At 44.1% G+C, this 26,221-nt stretch overlaps 1 protein-coding gene across 1 annotated transcript in view; it reads right to left on the minus strand.

The window, feature by feature from the left end:
- LOC143774986 (uncharacterized) overlaps positions 1-26,221 on the minus strand; it is an 862,433-nt gene that overhangs the window by 300,497 nt on the left and 535,715 nt on the right. The window contains exon 82 of the mRNA XM_077262800.1: positions 23,897-23,932. Coding sequence (XP_077118915.1) covers positions 23,897-23,932 — 36 coding nt within the window. The remainder of the gene's footprint in view (positions 1-23,896; positions 23,933-26,221) is intronic.

Below are 26,221 nucleotides of genomic sequence, written 5' to 3' on the forward strand. Positions count from 1 at the left end.
AGGAAAGAAACTGTCATCACGTTGCCTGATAAGATCTTTACATGTTGACCCTTTAGCACTGCCTGATTTCGTCTTAGGATTTCCCACGGGGCGTAGAGCTCCCTGTAATTGGATGACTTGGACCAGATCTCTGATGGCCATCTGCCCGGAAGAATCCTTCCCTCCAACTGTGCCCCCCATCCCCACTTGCTGGTGTCCATGTTGTTCACCACACATGGTGAGGCGATCCAAGGAATGCCCACCTGTAGATTTTCTTACTGAGTCCACCAAAGTAGTGATCTTCTCACCGCCGGGATAAGGACATTTTTCTGTTAAGTGATGACTGGAGCTGATCCCAGATGGACAAGACTTCCCTCTGCAAAGCTCTTGAGTGGAACAGGAGATGCAAGCCATCAAAAGACCTAAAATTTTCATTGCCGACCTGATGGAAGCACAACTTCTCAGGAACTCTCTGACTTTCTCACCATCTCCTGTTTTTCCTCCAGTAGGAAGGATGTTCTGCATCTTGAGTCCAGTAGTACACCCAGGAAGATCTTCCTGTTTTCTGGTACCAGGTCCAATTTCTGCCTGTTGATAATCCATCCGAGGTACTCTATTGTGGACATGGTCTTTCCCCTATGAAGTTGGAGTTCTTCCACCGAATTTGCCACCAAGAGGAAATCGTCTAGGTATGTCAATATGATAATCCCCTGGTTTCTTAGGTAGGCTACCATCTCTGACACCAACTTGGTAAATATTTGGGGAGCCAATGCTAGGCCAAATGGAAGGCACTGAAACTGAAAGTGGCAGGTTCGATTCAGGATCTTTACTGCAAATCTCAAGTATCTTTGGGATGCCTGGTGAATAAGGACCTGGTAATAAGCTGTTTAGATTGAGGGTGCATATAAAGACGTCCCTGTCTATAAGGGTATGGCTCCACAGTACGGCTTGCCGGCGGGATCGCCGCAGCGGCGAAGCCGCTCGGCGCTAAGCCCCGCCCCCTTCCTGGGACGCGATGATGCCGGATGTGTAGAGTACACATCCGGGATCATCGCACCCCACGCCATAGGGCCCTGTGATATGCCTTGCGGGGACGCTGCGTCCCCGCAAGGTGTACGGACATGCTGCGTTCTGAAAAGATGCGCAGCATGTCCGGAGTCGCAGGGCCGCCGCGTGCGGGTTTCCACGCATAGTGGAGACGGGATTTCATAAAATCCCCTCCACTATGCTGGAACATCTGGACGCTGCTTGTTTGACGCTGCAGCGTCAAACAAGCAGCGTTTACGTACCGTGGAAACATACCCTAAGGGGAACTGTAGATTTTACTGACTCCATTCTGAACCTTTTGTATTTGACTCAGAAGTTTAGGGGCCTCAAGTTTATTATGGTGCGGGACTCCCCTGATTGTTTTATGATGGTGAACAGAGAGGAGTAGTGGCCTTCGCCCTCTTCTGCCTGGGGAACCAGGACTATGATCATCTTGTTGACCAGTTCCTTTAAGTCTGCTAACATGGGAGACTGTCAAAGTACAGGGAGCAATAAACCTTTCGGGGGGTGGTGTAATAAACTCAACCGCGTAACCCTCTGCTGTTTCTGAGAACCCACTGATCCTGGGTAATCTGGGACCGGTTTGCCGCAAAGCGTTTGAGTCGCCCCCGATCAGAATGTAATCATTGCCTTCTTGATCTTGAACTCAACCCAAATAGGGATCCTTTACTCTTCCCTCCTTTGTTGTAGGTTCCTCTACTGGACTTCCCTTGGACCCTGTAATCGGATTGTCTGGTTTACAAAAGGACTAGTTCCTTCTAAACCTATCTTCAGGGAACCCTTTTTTTTGTATGATGCCTTCTCTAAGATCTCTTCTAATGCTGGAACGAACACCCTTAACCCTGAGAAGGGAATGGAGCATAGCTTATTTTTGGAGGCATTGTCCCCTGACCAGGTTTTCATGTAGATAGCCCTACGGGCCTCATTGGGGAGAATCTTACAGATTCAGCAGATGTATCTGCCAAAAAGGCTGTAGCAGATTTTATCAGAGGGAGGAGGCTATGATTTCCTCTCTCTGAGTTTTGTTGGTGAAATGCTCTTCCAGTTGTCCCATCCATGAAAGCAGACCTGCCAAATGAAGTAGCGGCTATATTGGTTTTGATCAAAGCTGCGGATGTCGCTCAAGCACATTTCAGGAGATTATCCTCCTTACTGTCCATAAGGTCTTTTAAACTTGATGAGTCCTCTTCCCAGATCTTAACGTCCTCACCTCAGGATCAAAGGGTAGATGATTCTTAAAATCCCATGGTATCACCAAGCATCTCTCAGCATCCTCCCACTCCTCCAGGACCATAGCACGGATATTGTCATTAATTGGAAATACAAGCTGTTTCTGAGCCTGAGACCCCGAACATCACATCCTGTCTGGTCTAAGGCTTTGGGACCTCCTCCACCTGCATCGTATCTCTGATAGCCTGGATTAGGTCATCGGTATTCTCTGAGGCAAACAAGTATCTCCTGCCCCGTTCTGGATTCTCTGATACTACCTCACCCTCCCTTCCTGGTCTGACCCCAGGGGTTGGGATTCCTCATTCAAGCTCGGTTCCACCTCTCACCGAGGTCTCTTAGTACATGGACCTGGACTGGGAGATTGCAGATGGGTAAAGCTAGATATGGAGGCCTGGACCTCTTCCCGAATCAGGGACCTCATCTCAGACAGTAGGAATGGCTGTTCTTCCCTGAAAACTCTGGTGGTGCAGGTGTCACAGAGCGTTCTGCCATATGTTTCTGGTAATTTTATATGGCTTATAGGGCATCCTCTGGTTCTTGCAGTGGCTTTGCCAGACCATTTGGGTGTAGGCACGGGAATAGCTGGGGTTCCCTTATCCTGTACATCGTAAAGAAAGGGAATAGTCAGGGGCTGTGTAATGCGGATGGGACTGACCACAGCACACTTACCCCACAGTCCTGGTCAACTTTGCCCAGATCCTCCGTAATGCTCCTGAAAACCCTGTGCCACTCGAAATCCAAGTAACAGCTTTATTAGTATTACCTGTCTCGCTCTGTTACTTCCGCTTTCCACCCTGGAGCGCAAGCCTCCCTTGCATTCTTGCGCCTCCCATGACATCACTGGGAGTGTGACGGCTTTCTCCACCACGCGACTTCCGGAAGCAGCGGCGCCCTGCCGGCCGGCATCGGGGCCGAGAGTCCCCCATCAGGAGGAAGCAGCTCTGCCCAGGAGTTCATCTGCTCAACTGGTCTCTGCAGCTGAGGGACTCTCCACCAGAGAGTGTCAGCCTCGGGCCTTCTTGGCAGGGAGAAGGATTGGCCGTGCCTGCCCCTGTGCCCATCCTGTTAAGCTGAGCTTTTCCTCTCATGCATCCCTCCATGCAGGGGCAGGAAAAAACACTGAGGGAGGTGGGTGTGGATGGGCCTTTTAACCTCTCCTGTGTTTTCCTGTCCCTGTAAGGAGCAGGAGGACGACCTCCATGGTGTTGTCATGAGGGACATCCTGGAAAATGATCTTTTTTCCTCAATGTGGTGGTCAGCATACATGCACATTTTTTTGCACAAAATTGATTTAAATACTGCATGCACAACAGTATCTATATTGGCACACCTTATAAAGTTGGGCGTTACACTGATTATACAGTTGAAATGAAAATTAAAACATTCTGTCCTAGTGAAGCACCAATGTTTTCTAAACACTGACCTGAACACAAGGTCACCTAAAAGTCAAGCTTTGGAAGGAATTTATCATCGTATTGCATACACCAGCCTTGAACCCTAAGCTCACTAAACTAAGGTGCCAAAAAATGAATTAAAGCACCATTCCAGCATTTTTTTCAGCGTTGGAGGGGTGCCACTAATGTAAGGTCCTTGCCTCTAGTATTGTACTCACTAGCCGCCTTCTTCAATTGTTCCAGGCCCTATTCTGATCCGCGGTGCCATCCAGTGACCGCGTCTTCTGATTGACTGGAGGTCAGAGGTAACGGTCACAAGCTCTCAATGTAAGTCTATGAGGGACTCGTTATGGCCTTGAGGCATAATGGGGGGCCTAGTATAGCGTAATAGCTACTGTGGAGGGAGCTCATACAGTGTGAGGGCTACTGTGGGGGCCCCTCATACATTCTGGTGGGGCATCCATAATGTGTAAGGGCCATTATATAGCGTGGGTCTAATGTGGATGACATTATAAAATTTGGGACCTACTGTGGAGGCCATCATATGATGTGGGTTTTACTGTGGGGGCAATTACCGTATTTTTCGGATTATAACATGCACTTTTTTCCCAAATTTTTGTGGGGAAAAACAGGGGGTGCATCTTACAGTCAGAATGTACCTTACCTACAATTAGCGAGGTGGCAGCAGGAGTCAGGCGATTCTTCTGGTGGTCCGACTCTGCAGGGAGATGATCTCACTCCCATCCTGGTGTAGCAGATTCAGCGGATGGCCTCCGGGAAAATTGCTGCCGGACAGAGGCGGTGCATGTGCAGATTGAGATCTCGGTAATGAGATCTCGTCTCCCGAGACCCGAGATCTCGCCACTACTCGTTACTCACCCGAGTATCATGGTACTCGTCATACTCAGCGAGCACCGAGCATTTCCGGGATTACTCGGCGGGAACTGGTGTCTCCACCCAGCATTTTTGGTGGACTTTAGAGACCCAATCAAGCTGCAGGGATTGTCTGCCAGGCCATAAAACACCGCAGCCATCTTTGTTGTGGTCGTGCAGTGATTGGCTTGGCTGCACAGCATCATCACAAGTATAAGAGACCTGGCGCCGCCCTGCTCGCCGCATTCAGCTCCGGATTCAGCGAGTGTAGGGAGAGCTGCTGCAGAGATAGGGACACAATTGTGCTTTTAGTAGTTAGTGTAGGTCTGCAACAGTTCAGTACACAACTCCTGAGAAACCAACAGTCCTTTTTAGGGCTAATTCATGGGTCCCGAGATTGCAGCGCTAGGTAGGCAGGGCACAGCATATCCACATCAGTGCAAGGCCTGCAGGCACTGTATGTGCATACATAGCTCCCACTGCATCCCTCCCAAAGCTCCATAACTGCCTGCTGCTGCTGCTTATTTTTTTTTGTTAAATTCACCAAAAAACAAAAAACACATTAATACAGTCTGTTATATCAAGCTGAGTCCTGGTGTATCTGTTTTTGAAAAATCGTATTTCCGCAGGCATACGTAGCATAGTTCTGTGTGCTAGCCTTGTGCCACTCTTTTTTTTTGTTTTAAATTCACCAAAAAGCAAAAAACGCATAAATACAGTCTGTTATGTCAGGCTGTGTCCTGGTTTATCTGTTTTTGAAAAATCGCATTTCCGCAGGCATACGTAGCATAGTTCTGTGTGCTAGCCTTGTGCATTTTTTTTTTATTATTTGGTTTTAAAGTCACCAAAAAGCCCAAAAGAATTTAATACAGTCTGTTATGTCAGGCTTAGACCTGGTATTTCTGTGTTTGAAAAATAGTAGCTTTGCAGGCATACTGATCAGATATAATTTAGCTCCAAATAAATACATTTGTGTTGAGCTTTTGAAATAGTGCAGTAGTCCATTTAAAATGGGCAAGGCAAGGGGTAAGGGATGGGGAAGCGGATGTTATGCTGATGGTGCATGCAAAGGACGAGGCCGTGGCCAAGCTGAAAGTGGGCCACAACACAGACCCACATCTTCTCGCTCGACCTTCCTGACCCAGTTTCTAGGGGACCGCAGCACGCCACTATTGAAGCCAGAGCAGTGGGAAATGGTTGTTGGTTGGATAGCGGATAATGCTTCCAGTCACTTAGCCACCACCGCCATGTCTTCCACATGGTCAAGTCTGAGTAGCCATGAGTGTGGCCCGGATATTCCTCACCCTGATCCTCCTTCCTCCCACCATGCCGAGTGCCTTGAGACAACTGATCACACTTGGACACTCCAAAGAGCTGTTCAGTTTTCCCTTTCAAGATTCCGGACTCTCGGCCGGTCAACTTGAAGTGGGGACAGATGAGATCGCATGTAGCGATACGAAAAGCTTTGACCAGCCATGGTCACAAGAAGGCGATGGTGGGAAAGTGTCACAAGAGGTGGACGATGATGAGACACAATTGCCAGAAAGTCAGGAGGAGGAGCAGGGTGCTGATGTGGAAGACGAGGTGGTGGATGACATAGTGACTGACCCAACCTGGCAGGAGGACATGCAGAGCAGGACAGCAGCACACATGGGGAAGGAGGCATATCACCCCAACAGGCAGGAAGAAGCAGTGTGGTAGCCACAGACAGAAGGTGTGCATCTGTTCCTCGTGACACCAACATGAGAGAAGTTGCCATTCCAACTGTTAGATCTTCAAAAGTCTGGTTATTTTTTAAAGACTTTGCTGATAACCCCAAACTGGCCATTTTCAGCACCTACCATGCCCACATCAGCAGGGGTAGCAAAACTACCAGCCTGACCACTACCAGCATTATCAGGCACATGGCAGCAAAGCACCCGACTTTGTGGGCCGAACCCCAGGCTCCAGGAACACTCTCTGCAGGTGACACCAATGCTTCTTCCACTGTTTTGCGTAGAAGCCAATCCCCAGTCCACCATGCATGTGAAGATGCCTCTATCCCTGCACCTGTTGTTGCCCACAGTCAAGCAGCACCATCATCAAGCCTGTCCACGTCCTTGTCCCAGCACAGCCTTCAGTTGTCTATACCCCAGTCATTGGAACGCAAGCGGAAATACCCAGCCAACGCCCCATAGGCCACAGTTCTAAATTCTAACATTTCTCTTCTGCTTGCTCTCAAAATGTTGCCTTTTAAGTTCCTTGAGACAGAAGCTTTCCACAACCTGATGGCGGCATCCGTTCCAAGGTACTCGGTCCCCAGTCGCCACTATTTCTCCTAATGTGCCATATCGGCATTACACCAGCATGTGTCCTACAACATTACCCATGCCCTCAACAATGCTCTTACAGGGAAAGTCCACCTAACCACAGACATGTGGACAAGTTATTGTGGCCAGAGATGGTGCATCTCACTGACGGCACACTGGGTTAACAGTGGAAGCTGGGACCCAGTCGGACCTTGGGATGGAACACTCCTCCTCTTCAGCCTCCATCTCTGAAATCAACACATCAGTCAAAAGCTTGAAGCACTGCAGCACTGCCTCAGTCAAGCAGCAACAAGCTGTGCTGAAGCTAATCGGCATAGGTGACAAACTGCACAGTGCAGAAGAGTTGTGGACAGTGCTGAAAGAGCAGTCAGATATTTGGATGGCACCGCTGAACCTACAGCCAGGCATGGTAGTGTGTGACAATGGCCAGAACCTGGTGGTGGCTCTGAGGCAAGGTGAGCTCACACACGTACCTTGCTTGGCCCACATGATTAACCTCATGGTTCAACGTTTTCTGAAAAGCTACCCGGAGTTGCTGGATCTGCTAGTGAAAGTATGCCATCTGTCTGCCCATTTTATAAAGTCAGCTACAGCTTCAGCCGCCCTTGCCATGCTTCAGCAGCGTTTGCAGCTTCCGGCTCACCCACTGGTGTGTGATGTCCCCACGCGATGGAACTCTACTCTGCATATGTTGGAAAGGATTTGTGAGCAGAAGAGGGCAGTTGTTGACTACCAACATCAACAAGGCCGTTGATATTCAGTTCAGACTCCACACATAAAACCTCAGGAAGGGACATGGATGTCAGACATATGTACCATCCTCCAAAACTTTGAGGACTGCACCAAGATGGTGAGCGGCGATGACCCCATAATTAGTGTCACCATCCCGCTTCTCTGCATTCTGAAAACCTCTCTCCTTACAATTAAAGAGAATGCATTGCAGGCAGAGCACGGGGACATGGAGAAAGGAACCATACAGGGGGATTACACTCAGCCCAGCCTCATGTCTTCTCAATGTGGATTGGTAGGCAATGAGGAGGAGGAAGAACAGGAGCTACTTTCATGCGCTATAGACGGTACTACAAACACAGCTGTCATACCGTCTGTTCAGCGGGGATGGCCTAAGGACAGGGAGGAGGAGGATGAGGATAAGGAGGAGGACAGCATGGTCAATCGTCCTGTTGGTGAGGACATGGAAGTCTTGCCTGTTAGCAGTCTGGCACGCATGGCTGACTTTATGTTGTGCTGCGTTGGGGAAATGTTTGTCAGCCCATGCACTGCGTGTATGGGCATTACAAGTCTAGGAGACACAATACTTCACATTGGGCCTAGTTTTTAATGAGGCCTTCAGCAATGTCTCCTCATTCTCCATCATTAGATCACTAGGTTTAACGTCTTCTGTGCTGCTACAGGCAGTCCAAGTTTTTGCAAGGTTGTCTATGATACCCATATTATATTTTTAAAAATGTACCCCCCATGGGGAAATGTTTATTATCCCATACTCTTAGTGTATGGGCATTACAAGTCAAGGAGACCCGATCCTTTAAATTGGGACTAGTTTTTAATGAGGCCTTCCTTTACCTTTCATCATTTTCAAACACTAGATCACCAGGGTTCACGTGTTCCGTGCTGCAACAGACAGTAAATTTTTTGGCAAGGGTGTCTATGATCCCCATGAAATATTTTTTTAAAAATTACCCCCATGGGCAAATGCTTGTCAGGCCATGCACTCCATTACAAGTCTCAGAGACCCACACCCCTACATTGGTCCTACATCTTAACTCGGTTTCCTGCAATGTCTCTTCCTTATCTGCCACTAGATGACCAGGGTAAACGTGCTCTGTACTGTTATAGGCCACTGAATTTTGGGCAAGGGGGCTGTGATGGCACTAGTTTATTTATTAAAAAAGGTACCCCCATTGGGGAATTGTTTGTCAGCTCATGCACTCCATTACAAGTCTCAGAGACCTACACCCCTGCAATGGGCCTAATTCTTAACTCGGTTTCCTGCAATGTCTCTTCCTTACCTGCCACTAGATGACCAGTGTGAACATGTTCTGTACTGTTATAGGCCTCTGAATTTTGGGCAAGGGGGCTGTGATGGCACTAGTTTATTTAGTAAAAAAGGTACCCCCCATTGGGGAATTGTTTGTCAGCTCATGCACTCCATTACAAGTCTCAGAGACCCACACCCCTGTTTTGGACCTACTTCTTAACTCTGTTTCCTGCAATGTCTCTTCCTTACCTGCCACTAGATGACCAGGGTCGTGTTCTGTACTGTTATAGGCCACTGAATTTTGGGCAAGGGGGGCTGTGATGGCAATAGTATATTTTTAAAAAAGGTACCCCCCATTGGTGAAACCACATCCTTGTTGGCAAAGACTTAATAACATTTGTGTACCTTAAAGAGATCACTTGAAAAGCTCCTTTTTGTGTTGCCTTGTTGCTCACATTGGACACAATACACATCATATAAATTTGATAAAGCAATGCTGTTAGTTTGGCTCAGTAGTTCATTACAAATATTTATTTGTCCACTATATTAGTTTCTCTCCTTGAGAGCCATAACTTTGGCTGCATCAAATATACAAATGGCGAATATACAAATGACGATTTGGAATCCAGATTGAAATATACCAAATGCATTCAGACAATTACAAAGCTGCATTTCTTGTAAAACATTTACAGATGTGACAGACAATGGTCATAGTGATACAATCTTGAGAAATGTTTGTTTATTCACTTCACAAACAGTTCTAAGCTTCTGTATGTTTGTTGTTTGTCATTGTAAAACATTAAGGTTTACTGAACTTCTGCCTGTGGTGGTTTTATCTAAATCCTTGTGGCTTTTATATTCTAAGGGTTTATGGCCCATCGTCTGATGACTCCATGATATCTCAGTTTCATCCGACCTTGAAAGCTGGCCACTTGAAGGGCTGGGTGAAACTAGAGTTACTACATAGTGTAAATCACTATATAAGACCAGAGAAACATGACTAAGACAGATGCAAAAACTGGGGTACCTGTACATGTACAGTGTGTTCATACCTGCATAATTGGGGACACCCATGCAGTGTAGTGAATGTCCCAGGGGTTCTCTGTCTTGGTGTTGCTTCTCTGATATTCCAGACAAATGATGTTTAAAAGCCTCTTGGTGATGATGTAAGTATACTGTATGTAGTTAATTTTTATATATACTTAATCATTATATGTATTTAATCCAAATTTAACCTTTGTATGTTAACATGTACAAAAGTGTTCGCACTCATACTATTCAATCATACTATTCCTTTAATTTTAAACTTTGCAATAAAATTGCGTTGTATTGCAAGTATTAGCCTTCTTTAAAGCCGTATCTGAACCTTAGTGTTAAAAACTTGGCAAATAAAATTGCCAAATTCTCCTGTAAATAATTCTACAAAAAGGGAACCATCATACCATTAAAAAATACAAAAAGTTGATCGTCCTTCAATGTAGTGCATCCTGCTCTAAACATATTGTTGGGATTCCATTACCATTTGAAAGGGTTTGACAGCTTGACGTTTCATGGTCCCCATTTTTTTTTTCAAACTAACAGTCTCCTGTCTCCAATCACGTCATTCAGACTGCATTGTTGGGTATTCTCAAAATCTTAACTGAAAAAAGACATCATTTTGTGTCACATTAGTAAACTTTATAGTCTTGCAAGGATTTAAAGTATTCTGTTTCACTTGCTTTTGGACTAATTGGTGATATTTTTATCAGCCACAACTCTAAAGTTTTAGCAAGTTTTGGTGGAAGAGATACAGATTATTTCCTTTTTATTCCTTGCAGTCAGTTCTCCTTAACTCTGCCATTTTATATGTGATTTTTTTGTTGAACTTTGAGAAATGGATTTGATAGGGGAGGAACGCACTTTTCTGACATTTGAAAAAAATCTTTTGGAACCATGCCTTGTTTAACGTCTACCATCTTGCAATGTGCGATCTTTGCCTACAGTTTAACAGTTCAATGAATGCTTTTCTTTTCCATCAGAAGACAATTTCAGGGAAGCAACATTATTTTCTTTATCTGATGCAATAACAGTTAAAAAAAAAATAATGATCTTCAAGTGTTTCTGTGGAGAAAACGCACACTTTGCATGGAGGTGTAATCAATTTTTTTGACGTGGAAATGCCATTTACTTCGATATGTTGGAAATCTTGCACTAAAGCCCCATTAATAATCACTTGGGTAGATTAACTTAGACCTTTTATGTCTATCATTTGCAACTGTGTAAACAAAGGTATACGGGAGTACAAAATGCATATTGTGAAGTGGATTTTCATGGGCCCATCCAATATGTGGTTTCCAAGGTGTAATGGGGTGCATATGACTGTCTATTTTGCAGGGCAGACGTTGCTGTAACTGTGTAAACAAAGGTATACGGGAGTACAAAATGCATATTGTGAAGTGGATTTTCATGGGCCCATCCAGTATGTGGGTTCCAAGACGTAATGGGGTGCATATGACTATGCAGCAGGGCAGACATTGCTGTCACTGTGTAAACAAAGGAGTACGGGAGTGCAAAATGCATATTGTGAAGTGGATTTTCATGGGCCCATCCAGTATGTGGGTTTCAAGGCGTAATGGGGTGCATATGACTGACTATGCAGCAACGCTGACCTTGCTGCCAATGTCTAAAACAAAGGAGTACGGGAGTACAAAATTAATATTATGAAGTGGATTTTCATGGGCCCATCCAGTATGTGGGTTCAAAGGCTTATTGGGGTGCATATGAATTGGTAGCAGGGCAGGCCTTGCATTCAATTCAACATTTTTTCAGGAGGCCCTCCTGGACGTCTTATGAAAGGGGTATTGTGGTGCGTCGTAATTCTTGGCAGCCCATCCACTCACAGCGTAGGAGACCCACAGTTTAATAATGGCCCTTTAATAAGATTAATGCCGCCTGATGCATCAGTACAAATAGGCTCTGTGACTTTAAGAGTCCCTCCTTCATAAATGAAACAAGATGGGTCTACTTATGTGTCACACACCACATGGCCAGCTAGGGTTGTTAAATGTTACAATAACATTTCCCAGTGAATGCATTTGTAGTGGTTGAAAGCAATGTTAACCCCTTTCTGTCATTAGACGTACTATTCCGTCCATGTGGGGTGGGCCCTACTTCCCAAGGACGGAATAGTACGTCATACGCGATCGGCCGCGCTCACGGGGGGAGCGCGGCCGATCGCGGCCGGGTGTCGGCTGCATATCGCAGCTGACATCCGGCACTATGTGCCAGGAGCGGTCACGGACCGCCCCCGGCACATTAACCCCCGGCACACCGCGATCAAACATGATCGCGATGTGCCGGCGGTGCAGGGAAGCATCGCGCAGGGAGGGGGCTCCCTGCGGGCTTCCCTGAGCCCCCCGCAGCAACGCGATGTGATCGCGTTGCTGCGAGGGTCTTACCTCCCTCCCTGCCTGCTCCAGACCCGGATCCAAGATGGCCGCGGATCCGGGTCCTGCAGGGAGGGAGGTGGCTTCACAGAAGCCTGCTCAGAGCAGGCACTGTGAAGCAGCCTGCACTTCTCGCAGATCGGTGATCTGTCAGAGTGCTATGCAAACTGACAGATCACCGATCTGTATTGTCCCCCCCTGGGGCAAAGTAAAAAAGTTAAAAAAAAAATTTCCAAATGTGTAAAAAAAAAAAAAAAAAAAAATATTCCAAAATAATGAAAAAAAAAAAAATATTATTCCCATAAATACATTTCTTTATCTAAATAAAATAAAAAAAACAATAAAAGTACACATATTTAGTATCGCCGCGTCCGTAACGACCCGACCTATAAAACTGGCCCACTAGTTAACCCCTTCAGTAAACGCCGTAAGAAAAAAAAAAAAAAAACGAGGCAAAAAACAACGCTTTATTATCATACCGCCGAACAAAAAGTGGAATAACACGCGATCAAAAAGACTGATATAAATAACCATGGTACCGCTGAAAACGTCATCTTGTCCCGCAAAAATCGAGCCGCCATACAGCATCATCAGCCAAAAAATAAAAAAGTTATAGTCCTGAGAATAAAGCGATACCAAAATAATTTTTTTTTCTATAAAATAGTTTTTATCGTATAAAAGCGCCAAAACATAAAAAAAATGATATAAATGAGATATCGCTGTAATCGTACTGACCCGACGAATAAAACTGCTTTATCAATTTTACCAAACGCGGAACGGTATAAACGCCTCCCCAAAAAGAAATTCATGAATAGCTGGTTTTTGATCACCCTGCCTCACAAAAATCGGAATAAAAAGCGATCAAAAAATGTCACGTGTCCGAAAATGTTACCAATAAAAACGTCAACGCATCCCGCAAAAAACAAGATCTCACATGACTCTGTGGACTCAAATATGGAAAAATTACAGCTCTCAAAATGTGGTAACGCAAAAAATATTTTTTGCAATGAAAAGCGTCTTTCAGTGTGTGACGGCTGCCAATCATAAAAATCCACTAAAAAACCCGCTATAAAAGTAAATCAAACCCCCCTTCATCACCCCCTTAGTTAGGGAAAAATAAAAAAATTAAAAAATGTATTTATTTCCATTTTCCCATTAGGGTTAGGGTTAGGGCTAGAGTTAGGACTAGAGTTAGGGCTAGGGTTATTGCTAGGGTTAGGGCTAGCGTTGGGGCTACAGTTAGGGTTGGGTCTAAAGATAGGGTTAGGGTTTGGATTACATTTACGGTTGGGAATAGGGTTGGGTGTGTCTGGGTTAGAGGAGTGGTTAGGGTTACTGTTGGGATTAGGGTAAGGGGTGTGTTTGGATTAGGGTTTCAGTTATAATTGGGGGGTTTCCACTGTTTAGGCACATCAGGGGCTTTCCAAACGGGATATGGCATCTGATCTGAATTCCAGCCAATTCTGCGTTGAAAAAGGAAAACAGTGCTCCTTCCCTTCCGAGCTCTCCCGTGTGCCCAAACAGGGGTTTACCCCAACATATGGGGTATCAGCGTACTCAGGACAAATTGGACATCATCTTTTGGGGTCCAATTTCTCCTGCTACCCTTGGGAAAATACAAAACTGGGGGCCAAAAAATAAGTTTTGTGGGAAAAAAAAGATTTTTTATTTTCACGGCTCTGCGTTGTAAACTGTAGTGAAACACTTGGGGGTTCAAAGTTCTCACAACACATCTAGATAAGTTCCTTGGGGGGTCTAATTTCCGATATGGGGTCACTTGTGGGGGGTTTGTACTGTTTGCGTACATCAGGGGCTCTGCAAATGCAACGTGACGCCTGCAGACCAATCCATTTAAGTCTGCATTCCAAATGGCGCTCCTTCCCTTCCGAGCTCTGTCATGCGCCCAAACAGTGGTTCCCCCCCACATATGGGGTATCAGCATACTCAGGACAAATTAGACAACAACTTTTTGGGTCCAATTTATCCTGATACCCTTGTGAAAATACAAAACTGGGGGCTAAAAAAATCATTTTTGTGAAAAAAAAAAAAATTTTTATTTTCACGGCTCTGCGTTATAAACTGTAGTGAAACACTTGGGGGTTCAAAGTTCTCACAACACATCTAGATAAGTTCCTTGGGGGGTCTAGTTTCCAATATGGGGTCACTTGTGGGGGGTTTGTACTGTTTGGGTACATCAGGGGCTCTGCAAATGCAACATGACGCCTGCAGACCAATCCATTTAAGTCTGCATTCCAAATGGCGCTCCTTCCCTTCCGAGCTCTGTCATGCGCCCAAACAGTGGTTCCCCCCCACATATTGGGTATCAGCATACTCAGGACAAATTAGACAACAAATTTTGGGGTCCAATTTATCCTGTTACCCTTGTGAAAATACAAAACTGGGGGCTAAAAAATCATTTTTGTGAAAAAAAAAGAACTTATTTTCACGGCTCTGCGTTATAAACTGTAGTGAAACACTTGGGGGTTCAAAGTTCTCACAACACATCTAGATAAGTTCCTTGGGGGGTCTACTTTCCAATATGGGGTCACTTGTGGGGGGTTTGTACTGTTTGGGTACATCAGGGGCTCTGCAAATGCAACGTGACGCCTGCAGACCAATCCATTTAAGTCTGCATTCCAAATGGCGCTCCTTCCCTTCCGAGCTCTGTCATGCACCCAAACAGTGGTTCCCCCCCACATATCGGGTATCAGCATACTCAGGACAAATTGGACAACAAATATTGGGGTCCAATTTATCCTGTTACCCTTGTGAAAATACAAAACTGGGGGCTAAAAAATCATTTTTGTGAAAAAAAAAAAAGAATTTATTTTCACGGCTCTGCGTTATAAACTGTAGTGAAACACTTGGGGGTTCAAAGCTCTCAAAACACATCTAGATAAGTTCCTTAGGGGGTCTACTTTCCAAAATGGTGTGACTTGTGGGGGGTTTTAATGTTTAGGCACATCAGGGGCTCTGCAAACGCAACATGGCATCCCATCTTAATTCCAGTCAATTTTGCATTGAAAAGTAAAATAGCGCTCCTTCCCTTCCGAGCTCTGCTATGCGCCCAAACAGTGGTTTACCCCCACATATGGGGTATCGTCGTACTCAGGACAAATTGCACAACAACTTTTGTGCTCTAATTTCTTCTCTTACCCTTGGGGAAATAAAAAAATGGGGGCGAAAAGATCATTTTTGTGAAAAAATATGATTTGTTATTTTTACGGCTCTGCATTATAAACTTCTGTGAAGCACTTGTTGGGTCAAAGTGCTCACCACACATCTAGATAAGTTCCTTAGGGGGTCTACTTTCCAAAATGGTGTCACTTGTGGGGGGTTTCAATGTTTAGGCACATCAGGGGCTCTCCAAATGCAACATGGCGTCCCATCTCAATTCCAGTCAATTTTGCATTGAAAAGTCAAATGGCGCTCCTTCCCTTCCAAGCTCTGCCCTGCGCCCAAACAATGGTTTACACCCACATATGGGGTATCAGCGTACTCAGGACAAATTGCACAACAATTTTTGGGGTCCAATTTCTTCTCTTACCCTTGGGAAAATAAAAAATTGGGGGCGAAAAGATAATTTTTGTGAAAAAATATGATTTTTTATTTTTACCGCTCTGCATTATAAACTTCTGTGAAGCACTTGTTGGGTCAAAGTGCTCACCACACATCTAGATAAGTTCCTTAGGGGGTCTACTTTCCAAAATGGTGTCACTTGTGGGGGTTTCAATGTTTAGGCACATCAGGGGCTCTCCAAATGCAACATGGCGTCCCATCTCAATTCCAGTCAATTTTGCATTGAAAAGTGAAATGGCGCTCCTTTCCTTCCGAGCTCTGCCATGCGCCCAAACAGTGGATTACCCCCACATATGGGGTATCAGCATACTCAGGACAAATTGTACAACAAATTTTGGGGTCTATTTTCTCCTGTTACCCTTGGTAAAATAAAACAAATTGGATCTGAAATAAATTTTGTGTGAAAAAAAGTTAAATGTTCATTTTTATTTAAACATTCCAAAAATTCCTGTGAAATACCTGAAGGGTTAATAAACTTCTTGAAAGTGGTTTTGAGTACCTTGAGGGGTGCAGTTTTTAGAATGGTGTCACACTTGGGTATTTTCTATCATATAGACCCCTCAAAATGACTTCAAATGAGATGTGGTCCCTAAAAAAAAATGGTGTTGTAAAAATGAGAAATTGCTGGTCAACTTTTAACCCTTATAACTCCGTCACAAAAAAAATTTTGGTTCCAAAATTGTGCTGATGTAAAGTAGACATGTGGGAAATGTTACTTATTAAGTATTTTGCGTGACATATGTCTGTGATTTAAGGGCATAAAAATTAAAAGTTGAAAAATTGCGAAATTTTCAAAATTTTCGCCAAATATTCGTTTTTTTCACAAATAAACGCAATTTATATCGAAGAAATTTTACCACTATCATGAAGTACAATATGTCGCGAGAAAACAGAGTCAGAATCGCCAAGATCCGTTGAAGCGTTCCAGAGTTATAACCTCATAAAGGGACAGTGGTCAGAATTGTAAAAATTGGCCCGGTCATTAACGTGCAAACCACCCTTGGGGGTGAAGGGGTTAAAGTTGAAAAACGCTTCAAAAACGCTGCGTCTGAACTAAGCCCAAATGGGGGAGGAAGTTTTCGGTCTGGGGTTAGATATTTAGCCTTACAGGCAAGTCATTAACCTGCAAAGGATGTACCTTAGCATATTTCCTAGCAAAATCCGTTTTGGTTTTGTTTTAGTGTGTTTTTTGTGGCATCTGGAAAAATGGCATGAATCTCGGAAAAATTGTTTACAGCTGTGAACTAGGAGTCAGGAATGCTTCCAGGGGCGATCCCCATGATGTCCCTGTGTCAGTCATTTGAGCAGTGTTTCCATCATTTTCAGATGTTTTTAGACCTTAAAAGGACCCCTGGAGGGGATCGCAGTAAAAATACTCGGGTCTCCCATTGACTTACATTGGGCTCGCTGCTCGGGTCGAGTACCCGAGTATTCCAATCTGCCTGACCCGAGCAACGAGCACCTGAGCATTTTAGTGCTCGCTCATCACTAGTATTTTTGTTGTTAATCACATGATGAAAATTGATCTTACAATATAATGTGACTGTTATCGGACAGCAGTCATTACATCTGAGATTACACTGTTGTCCATTAAGATAAGTGCTATAACCTTAAAATGCAATTGGAACTTGATCTTGTCTCTTTATTGGTTTTCTCACCCTCTGACTGGTTGAAACATTTTCAGATCTCTTTCTATCATACTCAGAGGCACAGCTGCTTTTAATGTGTAACTACTGAGAAGTGTGGTAGGAGTCTTTACCTCATATCATTGTGGAAGTCTAATATTTTTACTGATTTTTTCTTTGCATTTTTGAATTCTGGAAATTACCTTTAAAGGCTTCCCCAGACTGGTGTCCACTGGTTTAGACCCGGTCCGCCTGTCTGCCCTTACTGACACACACACTGAGGTCAACTTTGACACATGGTAAGGTTTTTAATATAGGACCTTCCCGATCAGAGTCACCTTGTCGAGGTGGGATGGCTTTTATGCTATTTTTGATCCAAAACAGTACTACTAAGAACTCTGTTTTATTTAAATGCACTTTTGCTTTTTACTTATTTAGTTACAGCAGGGTTTTTGCTCATTTTGTTTCTTGTAGGTTTTGTATGCTTTATGGCCAATGTGAACATGCGTTTATATGTTGCATGTATACCCCGCTCCATGATGGCTGACCCTTGGAGTCCCTAGGATAAATATACAAACAACCCCCAGGTGAAATATATCAGATGAAGGCAGAGAAGTGGAGCCTCACAATGGGGAGCAATCGAATGACAGTCAAAAAGGAAATTATGTGATGATGAAAAGCATATAAATAAAGTACAAGGATTACATTGGTAAGACCAAGACGGAATTTAGAAGGAGGATGGGCGAGCACATTGGGGACGTGAGACACAAACATGACACCCCGTTGGCAAGACATATGAATTGGGTGCATCAAGGTAACATTAAAGAAGTCTCCTTCAGTGTGATAGAGGTAGTCAGATCCAATCCCAGGGGATGCAATTTTGATAAGATGTTGCTTCAGAAAGAATGTGGGCAGATTTTTTCGATGGACTCATTGGCCCCTGCAGGTCTAAAAGAGGTCATATTGTATGCCTGTTTTCTGTGATTTCACCTCTATATAAACCCTTGATTTAATTAAGCTACATGCTTGGTTACTGTGTCTACAGTCCTATGGGAGAGACTTGAGGGTTAGTATAGGATTTTATTGCCATGACTAGTTATAAGTGTTCCCTTTGTCTTGGGGCTCACATATTTATGTGATGATCAATCTTTATCAGTTTGGTTCTACAAATATGATCAATATTCTGATGCATCTGTGCTCATTCACAGGTTGATTTCTGTTTATGTCCATTGTGCCCATGTCCATATTCTGCAATATATTGTTGATGGTATACCCTCTCATCCAATTGTCATGTTTAGGAACGCGTTTCTTTGTATCTGCCTGCCTACACATGCCCTCATCTGACTGATCATGCTCCTGACACAAAGCCTTGGGTATCTATCATCCTCCCAGTGGAGGTAGCTGCTCCTGGTATGCACCTATTCACACTAGTTAGCTGACTGACTGAGCACTCCTCCCATCACCATGTGGTTTTTAATTGCATCTCATCACACTTGGTCCCGGCCAACCCATATGTAGGCTTTGCTGAACAGAGGTGTCCACATTCACCCAGGCATACAGACATTGGCCTTCGGTAAGTGTTCACATTTGGACAGGGAGGTCAGGGACCCATCAGTTTTATGAGACCACCTTGACGATGGTTGATGGGCTCACACTATTTGATTATATCAAATTCTGTGCAAAGCGTCTCTTAAATATTTTCCTAATGTTCAAAAGCCATTTTGCTATTCATATTTCATGTATTTCATATTAGACATGCTTTGTGTTGTGAATTCTGCTCTTGGGCTCCCTCCAGTGGTTATAAGTGGTAGTGCTGCTGTCTTTGAATCGCAGCATTTATCAGGTGTGTTCACTTTTTGCAAACCTGACTGGGCTATTTAGTCTTGCTTCACCCTTTAGTCAGTGCCAGTTGTCCATTGTTCCTGGAGGATTCACATCTCTGCCTGGTCTCTCCTGCTTTGCAGTTCTTTTCAACAAAGATAAGTTCTGGCCTTGATTTTTTTGCTTTCCACATGCTGTGGCCTTATTGTTCAGTTCTTTTCCATGTTTTTTTTGTCTTGTCCAGCTTGGTCTGTATAAGGATTTGTTTAGCCAAGCTGGTATCTCTGGAGATGCAGATATGCCCTCCATATCTTTAGTTAGCTGTGGAGTTTTTGTATTTTCTGTGGTGGATATTTTCTAGTGTTTTAATACTGACCGCATAGTACTCTGTCCTATCCTTTCAATTTAGCTAGAAGTGGCCTCCTTTGCTAAATTCTGATTTCAGTCTGTGTATGTTTTTTCCCTCTCCTCTCACAGTCAATATTTGTGGGGGGCTGCCTATCCTTTGGGAATTTTCTCTGAGGCAAGATAGTTTTCCCTTTTCTATCTCTAGGGGTAATTAGTCCTCCGGCTGTGTCGAGATGTCCAGGGAGTGCTAGGTACATTCCACGGCTACTACTAGTTGCGGTGTTAAGTTCAGGGTCTGCGGTCAGTACAGGTTCCACCTTCTCCAGAGTACGTCTCATGCTGCTCTTAGGCCACCAGATCATAACAGCTTTGGCACGAAAGAGTGCAACCTTTTTTGTATATTTATGTATGGAGGTAGCCGCTCCTGGTATGCACCTATTCACACTAGTTTGGATGTGCCAGTCTTTTTTCTGTCATTTCTATGTTAGCTGACTGACTGAGCACTCCTCCCATCACCATGTGGTTTTTAATTGCATCTCATCACACTTGGTCCCGGCCAACCCATATGTAGGCTTTGCTGAACAGAGGTGTCCACATTCACCCAGGCATACAGACATTGGCCTTCGGTAAGTATTCACATTTGGACATGGAGGTCAGGGACCCATCAGTTTTATGAGACCACCTTGACAATGGTTGATGGGCTCACACTATTTGATTATATCAAATTCTGTGCAAAGCGTCTCTTAAATATTTTCCTAATGTTCAAAAGCCATTTTGCTATTCATATTTCATGTATTTCATATTAGACATGCTTTGGCACGATAGAGTGCAACCTTCTTTGTATATCATCCTCCCAGTGGCACATTACTGCTGAGCATGAATAGTTTCTTAGAAGGAGAAGTCTGAGTGTTCAAACAATGGAGCAGAGTCCTTTCTCCTCCTCCCCCCCTCCGCATTCAACACAGACTGCAAGAGATTGAAATAACAGTGCACAAGCACACCCAGCCCGGCTTTGAGTACATTGACTGCATTATTGGTCATCCCCAGCATGCGTGCAATGGATTTGTGTGCGTTGTGGGAGGCGGCTCTGTGACATTCTCGGCCGTCCTCCCCTGCATGCACGCTCCACCGACATGCACACAGGATACCGAGGGTGAACCACAATTGCATCCCATGGGTGACACACTTCCGGTTCATCATTTACGGTCATGTGTCACTGGATCTGGAGACAATGTGTACGTGCGCGGACAAGGTGCAGGCACACTGATGATGTTCAATGGCGGCGCCATTTTATTGAAGATTCGGTGCCTGTCAGGCCTATATCAAGGGGGAGGTACACATATACACATTGGGAAAAGGGGACACACATTTATCCACTACACTCCAGAATGCATTTCCAGTTGAGAGTGGGCCTCGGAACAGCCCACGTGTGTATAAATAAATGAGCACAGGCCAGGACCATGCAGCATCAACTCATCTCACCTCCTGGTGTTAATCCATACTCGGTAAAACGCGTAGAGGTCACAAGCTAGTAATCATAAGTACCCCCTTATTCTGTTGGTCTGATATGTACCATGTACTATATTTATATGCTCTTCATCATCACATAATTTATTTTTTGACTGTCATTCGATTGCTCCCAATTGTGAGGCACCACTTCTCTGCCTTTATCTGATGTATTTCACCTGGGGATTGTTTGTACATTTATTCTAGGGACACCCAGGGTCAGCCATCGTGGAGCGGGAGCACCGTTTCCGATGTCAATTAGGGTGCCAACCTCAGCTGGCAGTCAGGATTTCTTTGGCAAGTAACAGTTTAGTGGGGTACTATAAGTTCATCTTTGATCATCTAAACTTTATCTTATTGATGCCTGTCAATCCACTCACCCACTTATCTCTTTGACACTTGCCTATTTATAGCCACATGTCCAGTGGCCCGCCTGCCCTGGTATTCCTTCCTTTACATGCTCAATATATATGACTGGGTAAATGATTCACTACAATAGGGGCAGTGAGGGACAGCCGGCGAGGAGTGGGGGAGCCATTACTCGTATATATACATATGGTGCCAACCTCCACTGATAGGCAAGTGCAGAAACGAGGGTAATTATTGTAGGATGTAATCAGAGAGTACTTTTTCATGTGTATGGTGATTGTTGTTGTTTTTGTCTTTTTTTAACTAATTACATTAAAAGTTATATTTTACTACTACGGGGTTTCCCATGTTTGCCACTTTTTCTGGTTCAAGTAATAAAAATCTTTGTGTTTAGAACTAGATTTAAGACAGTTATCTTCTCACATAATTTAACTAACAAACCTAAACCCCCAAAACGATGTTGAAAAATTAAGTAATTCTTGTGTATATCACTCGTCACTGCTGAAATCAAAAGGGGTATAATCTGGCACGAGAGAGTATGAAATGGCCTACTATAAATTAGCCCAAGCCATCATATACCTGAGGTATAATCAAGCCTAATTCGGGTGTAGTATGGACTCGGGGAATACTATGGCCTCTTACTCAGGAAAAGTAAATGACTCCATAAGAAAGAAGGTCACCTTTAAGTTGCTATCTGTAACTGTACTATAATCTCTTAAGTCTTCTGCTGGACTGATATCTACCACTATTTGGTCACCATATTGAAGTAATATCAGTGTTGGTCTTTGTATAGAGATTAATGATGGGCGAACCCCCCCGATGTTCGGGATCGGCGGGTTCGGCCGAGTTTATTATTAATTTCGAGTTCGGGGCCAGACATGACATGAACTTGCATCCGAACCACAAACTCATACTTTACATATATGGGATGGGGAGGGGTAGCTGTAAAAAAAAGCAGAAAATTAATAATAAACATTAGAACTATACTTACCTGTCCAGCGACCCATCCTCCCGTCCCGCTGTCTCACAGCCGCATCTGCTTCCGGGGCCGCTCATTAACTGCCGGCAGTATTTACTGCACTCGGCAGTCTTCAGCTTTTTCCGGCAGTGTCACCGCATGAACACTGCCGGAAAAAGCCGAAGACTGCAGAGTGCAGTGAATACTGGCAGAAGGTAATGAGCGGCCCCGGAAGCAGATGCGGCCGGGAAACAACGGGATGGGAGGATGCATCACTGGACAGGTAAGTATAATTATAATGTTTATTATTAATTTTATGCTTTTTTTGTACAGCTCGAACTGGACCCGAACTGTAACACGGGTTTCCCATGGAAACCCGTGTTCGGGACTGTGTGACCGAACACTATGTGTTCGGTACGGTCCTGAACTTTACAGTTCTGGTTCGCCCATCGCTAATAGAGATTTATTTTCTGTAACAGCACCGTCATCTGCTGAGGTTCCTCTACACCCACAATTAGGGTGCTCTACCATATTTGTAATCAGAGTTAGCTAGTTAGAGGCCCACTTTGATATTTCACCTCCCTGAGTTGAACATCTACAGTAGGTATGCTCTGATTACAGTACATTTGTAATAGAGCTGTACGCCATGCCTCTTTTTTAGAAAATTGAAGTGATCAGTGCAAAACGTCACAAGTTTTTCTTGTAAATACCACGTGTGCCACATTGTGATTTTATTTAATCCATAATACTGGCATACTGTAATGATAAACTGCCGGCACAGTGTATTAAATCAGTTTCACCAAGAAAGGATGACAAACTACTTGCAAAACCAGAAGGTGGAAAGACGATTATGAGGTAATTGTCTTAAATAAAGGGTGGTTAGCAATGTCTGAGTATTGGGGATTTGATGATAGAGATCAATTACATCTTTAAAAAGAAAGGAAAAAGTACTTCATCAGCTAGGTTGCTATGGAGCGGTCATGCAAGGACATTCTCCCACTGCTTCTATAATAAGTGTGCCGCACTGTCATTTTGGGAAGATCTGTGTCTGACATGAGAATGACCACAGCCAATCACGTCCAATAACAAAACAAAAAACTTTAGATATTAAAGTCTATTTATGTCACCCTGGCTTGGTTACAAAAATAATTTTTCTTCCATATGCGTTATGTGCGTGGTTCTTATTAGAGTAATGGACTTTAATTGTAATTATTGCAGTCCATATTTCTATATTTCCTAAAACCAAGGAATATTATTGTTCTCATTAAACAATGTGCAATTTGTACTGTTAGTATCATTTATTTTTCACTTAGAAAATAATTATAGCTATAATTAGATAAATAGTGAATCTCCTTCGCTGCTCTAAAATCCCAATCCATGTGTTCTGGAACCAGTGCTAAACTGGTACTGATCCACTGATCATGAGTATATACTTACTCTTTCACCTTTCATTCCTGGAAGTCCCTTTGTGCCCTGTAAAAAAAAAAAACAGTTTTACAATCTGCACACAATAATGCCATTTGGTTTTGGCATTAAAACACCTGGGCTAAATTAATAAACTAAAATAATAATAAGAAAAACCAAAAAGCAAGTGCTCTTCTGTGCTCTATTGTTCCTCCTGGACTATTGGGCAATTCTGGATATACAGCAGTGGTGCTCAGTGTTCTAAAGAAAATCAAATATACAGTGTGCATTAGCAAATCCATGGCACTCACCCATCTTCTTTTAATTCATAAAAGTCCACTTTAGTTTGTGCGCATACAGCGGTGGGATAACAAACCGCTCAGATAGTCTATCATTCACATGCCTAGAGAAGGCACCACATTGATGACGATGCTAGGTTGTCTGTGCTGTTTGTTAACCCACCATTTAGGTGCAAGAAATTAAGATGATTTTATGGATTAGAAGCAGAATGGTGAGTGCCATGAGTTATATTGTAATGCTGAAAGAGGAAAAAACAAAGACTGCATTCATAAATTCAGAATGAGGAATATGAAACAGTTAAGGTGGTATATATTCTATGCTACATAAATGATCACCTTGTCACAGAATAAATAAAAAAATTGCTTTGGGACAGCAATCAATTGTAATTGATGGGGGTTCCAGAAGTAGGGTCCACACTGATCATACATTATGACCTACTTCTTTTAAAGGACCATCTGATTTAGAGCAGAGAGTGAGGACTCATCTAATCTAAAAGCCAAATCAAAGATAAGCTATACAGTATATAAATATATATATACACACTGCTCAATAAAATAAAGGGAACACTTAAACAACAGAATATAACTCCAAGTAAATCAAACTTCTGTGAAGTCAAACTGTCCACGCAGGAAGCAACGCTGTTTGACAATCAATTTCACATGCGGTTGTGCAAATGGCACAACCGATGGAAATTATTGGCAATTATCAAGACACACTTAATAAAGGAGTGGTTCTGCAGGTGGGGACCACAGACCACATCTCAGTACCAATGCTTTCTGGCTGACGTTTTGGTCAGTTTTGAATGCTGGTTGTGCTTTCACACTCGTGGTAGCATGAGACGGACTCTACAACCCACACAAGTGGCTCAGGTAGTGCAGCTCATCCAGGATGGCACATCAATGCGAGCTGTGGCAAGAAAGTTTGCTGGAGGCGCTACCAGGAGACAGGCCAGTACACCAGGGGGGCGTAGGAGGGCAACAACCCAGCAGCAGGACCGCTACCTCAGCCTTTGTGCAAGGAGGAACAGGAGGAGCACTGCCAGAGCCCTGCAAAATGACCTCCAGCAGGACACAAATGTGCATGTGTCTGCACAAACAGTTAAAAACCGATTCCATGAGGATGTTCTAAGTACCTGAAGTCCACAGATGGGGTTGTGCTCACAGCCCAACACCGTTCAGGACGCTTGGCATTTGCCACAGAACACCAGGATTGTCAAATTTGCCACTGGCACCTGTGCTCTTCACAGATGAAAGCAGGTTCACACTGAGCACATGTGACAGATGTGACAGAGTCTGGAGATGCCATGGAGAGCGATCTGCTTACTGCAACATCCTTCAGCATAACTGGTTTGGCAGTGGGTCAGTAATGGTGTGGGGTGACATTTCATTGGAGAGCCACACAGCCTTCCATGTACTCGCCAGAGGTAGCCTGACTGCCATTAGGTACCGAGATGAGATCCTCAGACCCTTGTGAGACCATATGCTGGTGCGGTTGGCCCTGGGTTCCTCCTAATGCAGGACAATGCCAGACCTCATGTGGCTGGAGTGTGTCAGCACTTCCTGCAAGATGAAGGTATTGAAGCTATAGACTGGCCAGCCCATTCCCCCAGACCAGACCTGAATCCAATTGAACACATCTGGGATATCATGTCTCGCACTATCCACCAGCATCACGTTGCACCACAGACTGTCCAGGAGTTGGTGGATGCTTTAGTCCAGGTCTGGGAGGAGATCCCTCAGGAGATCATCCCCCACCTCATCAGGAGCATGCCCAGGCATTGAAGGGATATCATACAGGCACGTGGAGGCCACACACACTACTGAGCATAATTTCCTTGTCTTGAGGCATTTCCACTGAAGTTGGATCAGCCTGTAACTTTATTTTCCACTTTGATTTTGAGCATCATTCCAACTCTAGAACTCCGTGGGATATTAGTTGTGATTTACGTCGATCATTTTTAGGTTTTATTGTTCTCAGCACATTCCACTATGTAATGAATAAAGATTTACAACTTGAATATTTCATTCAGTCATATATATATTATACATAGATAGATAG

Source organism: Ranitomeya variabilis, chromosome 5, assembly GCF_051348905.1.
Source record: "Ranitomeya variabilis isolate aRanVar5 chromosome 5, aRanVar5.hap1, whole genome shotgun sequence".
NCBI classification, from domain to species: Eukaryota; Metazoa; Chordata; class Amphibia; order Anura; family Dendrobatidae; genus Ranitomeya; species Ranitomeya variabilis.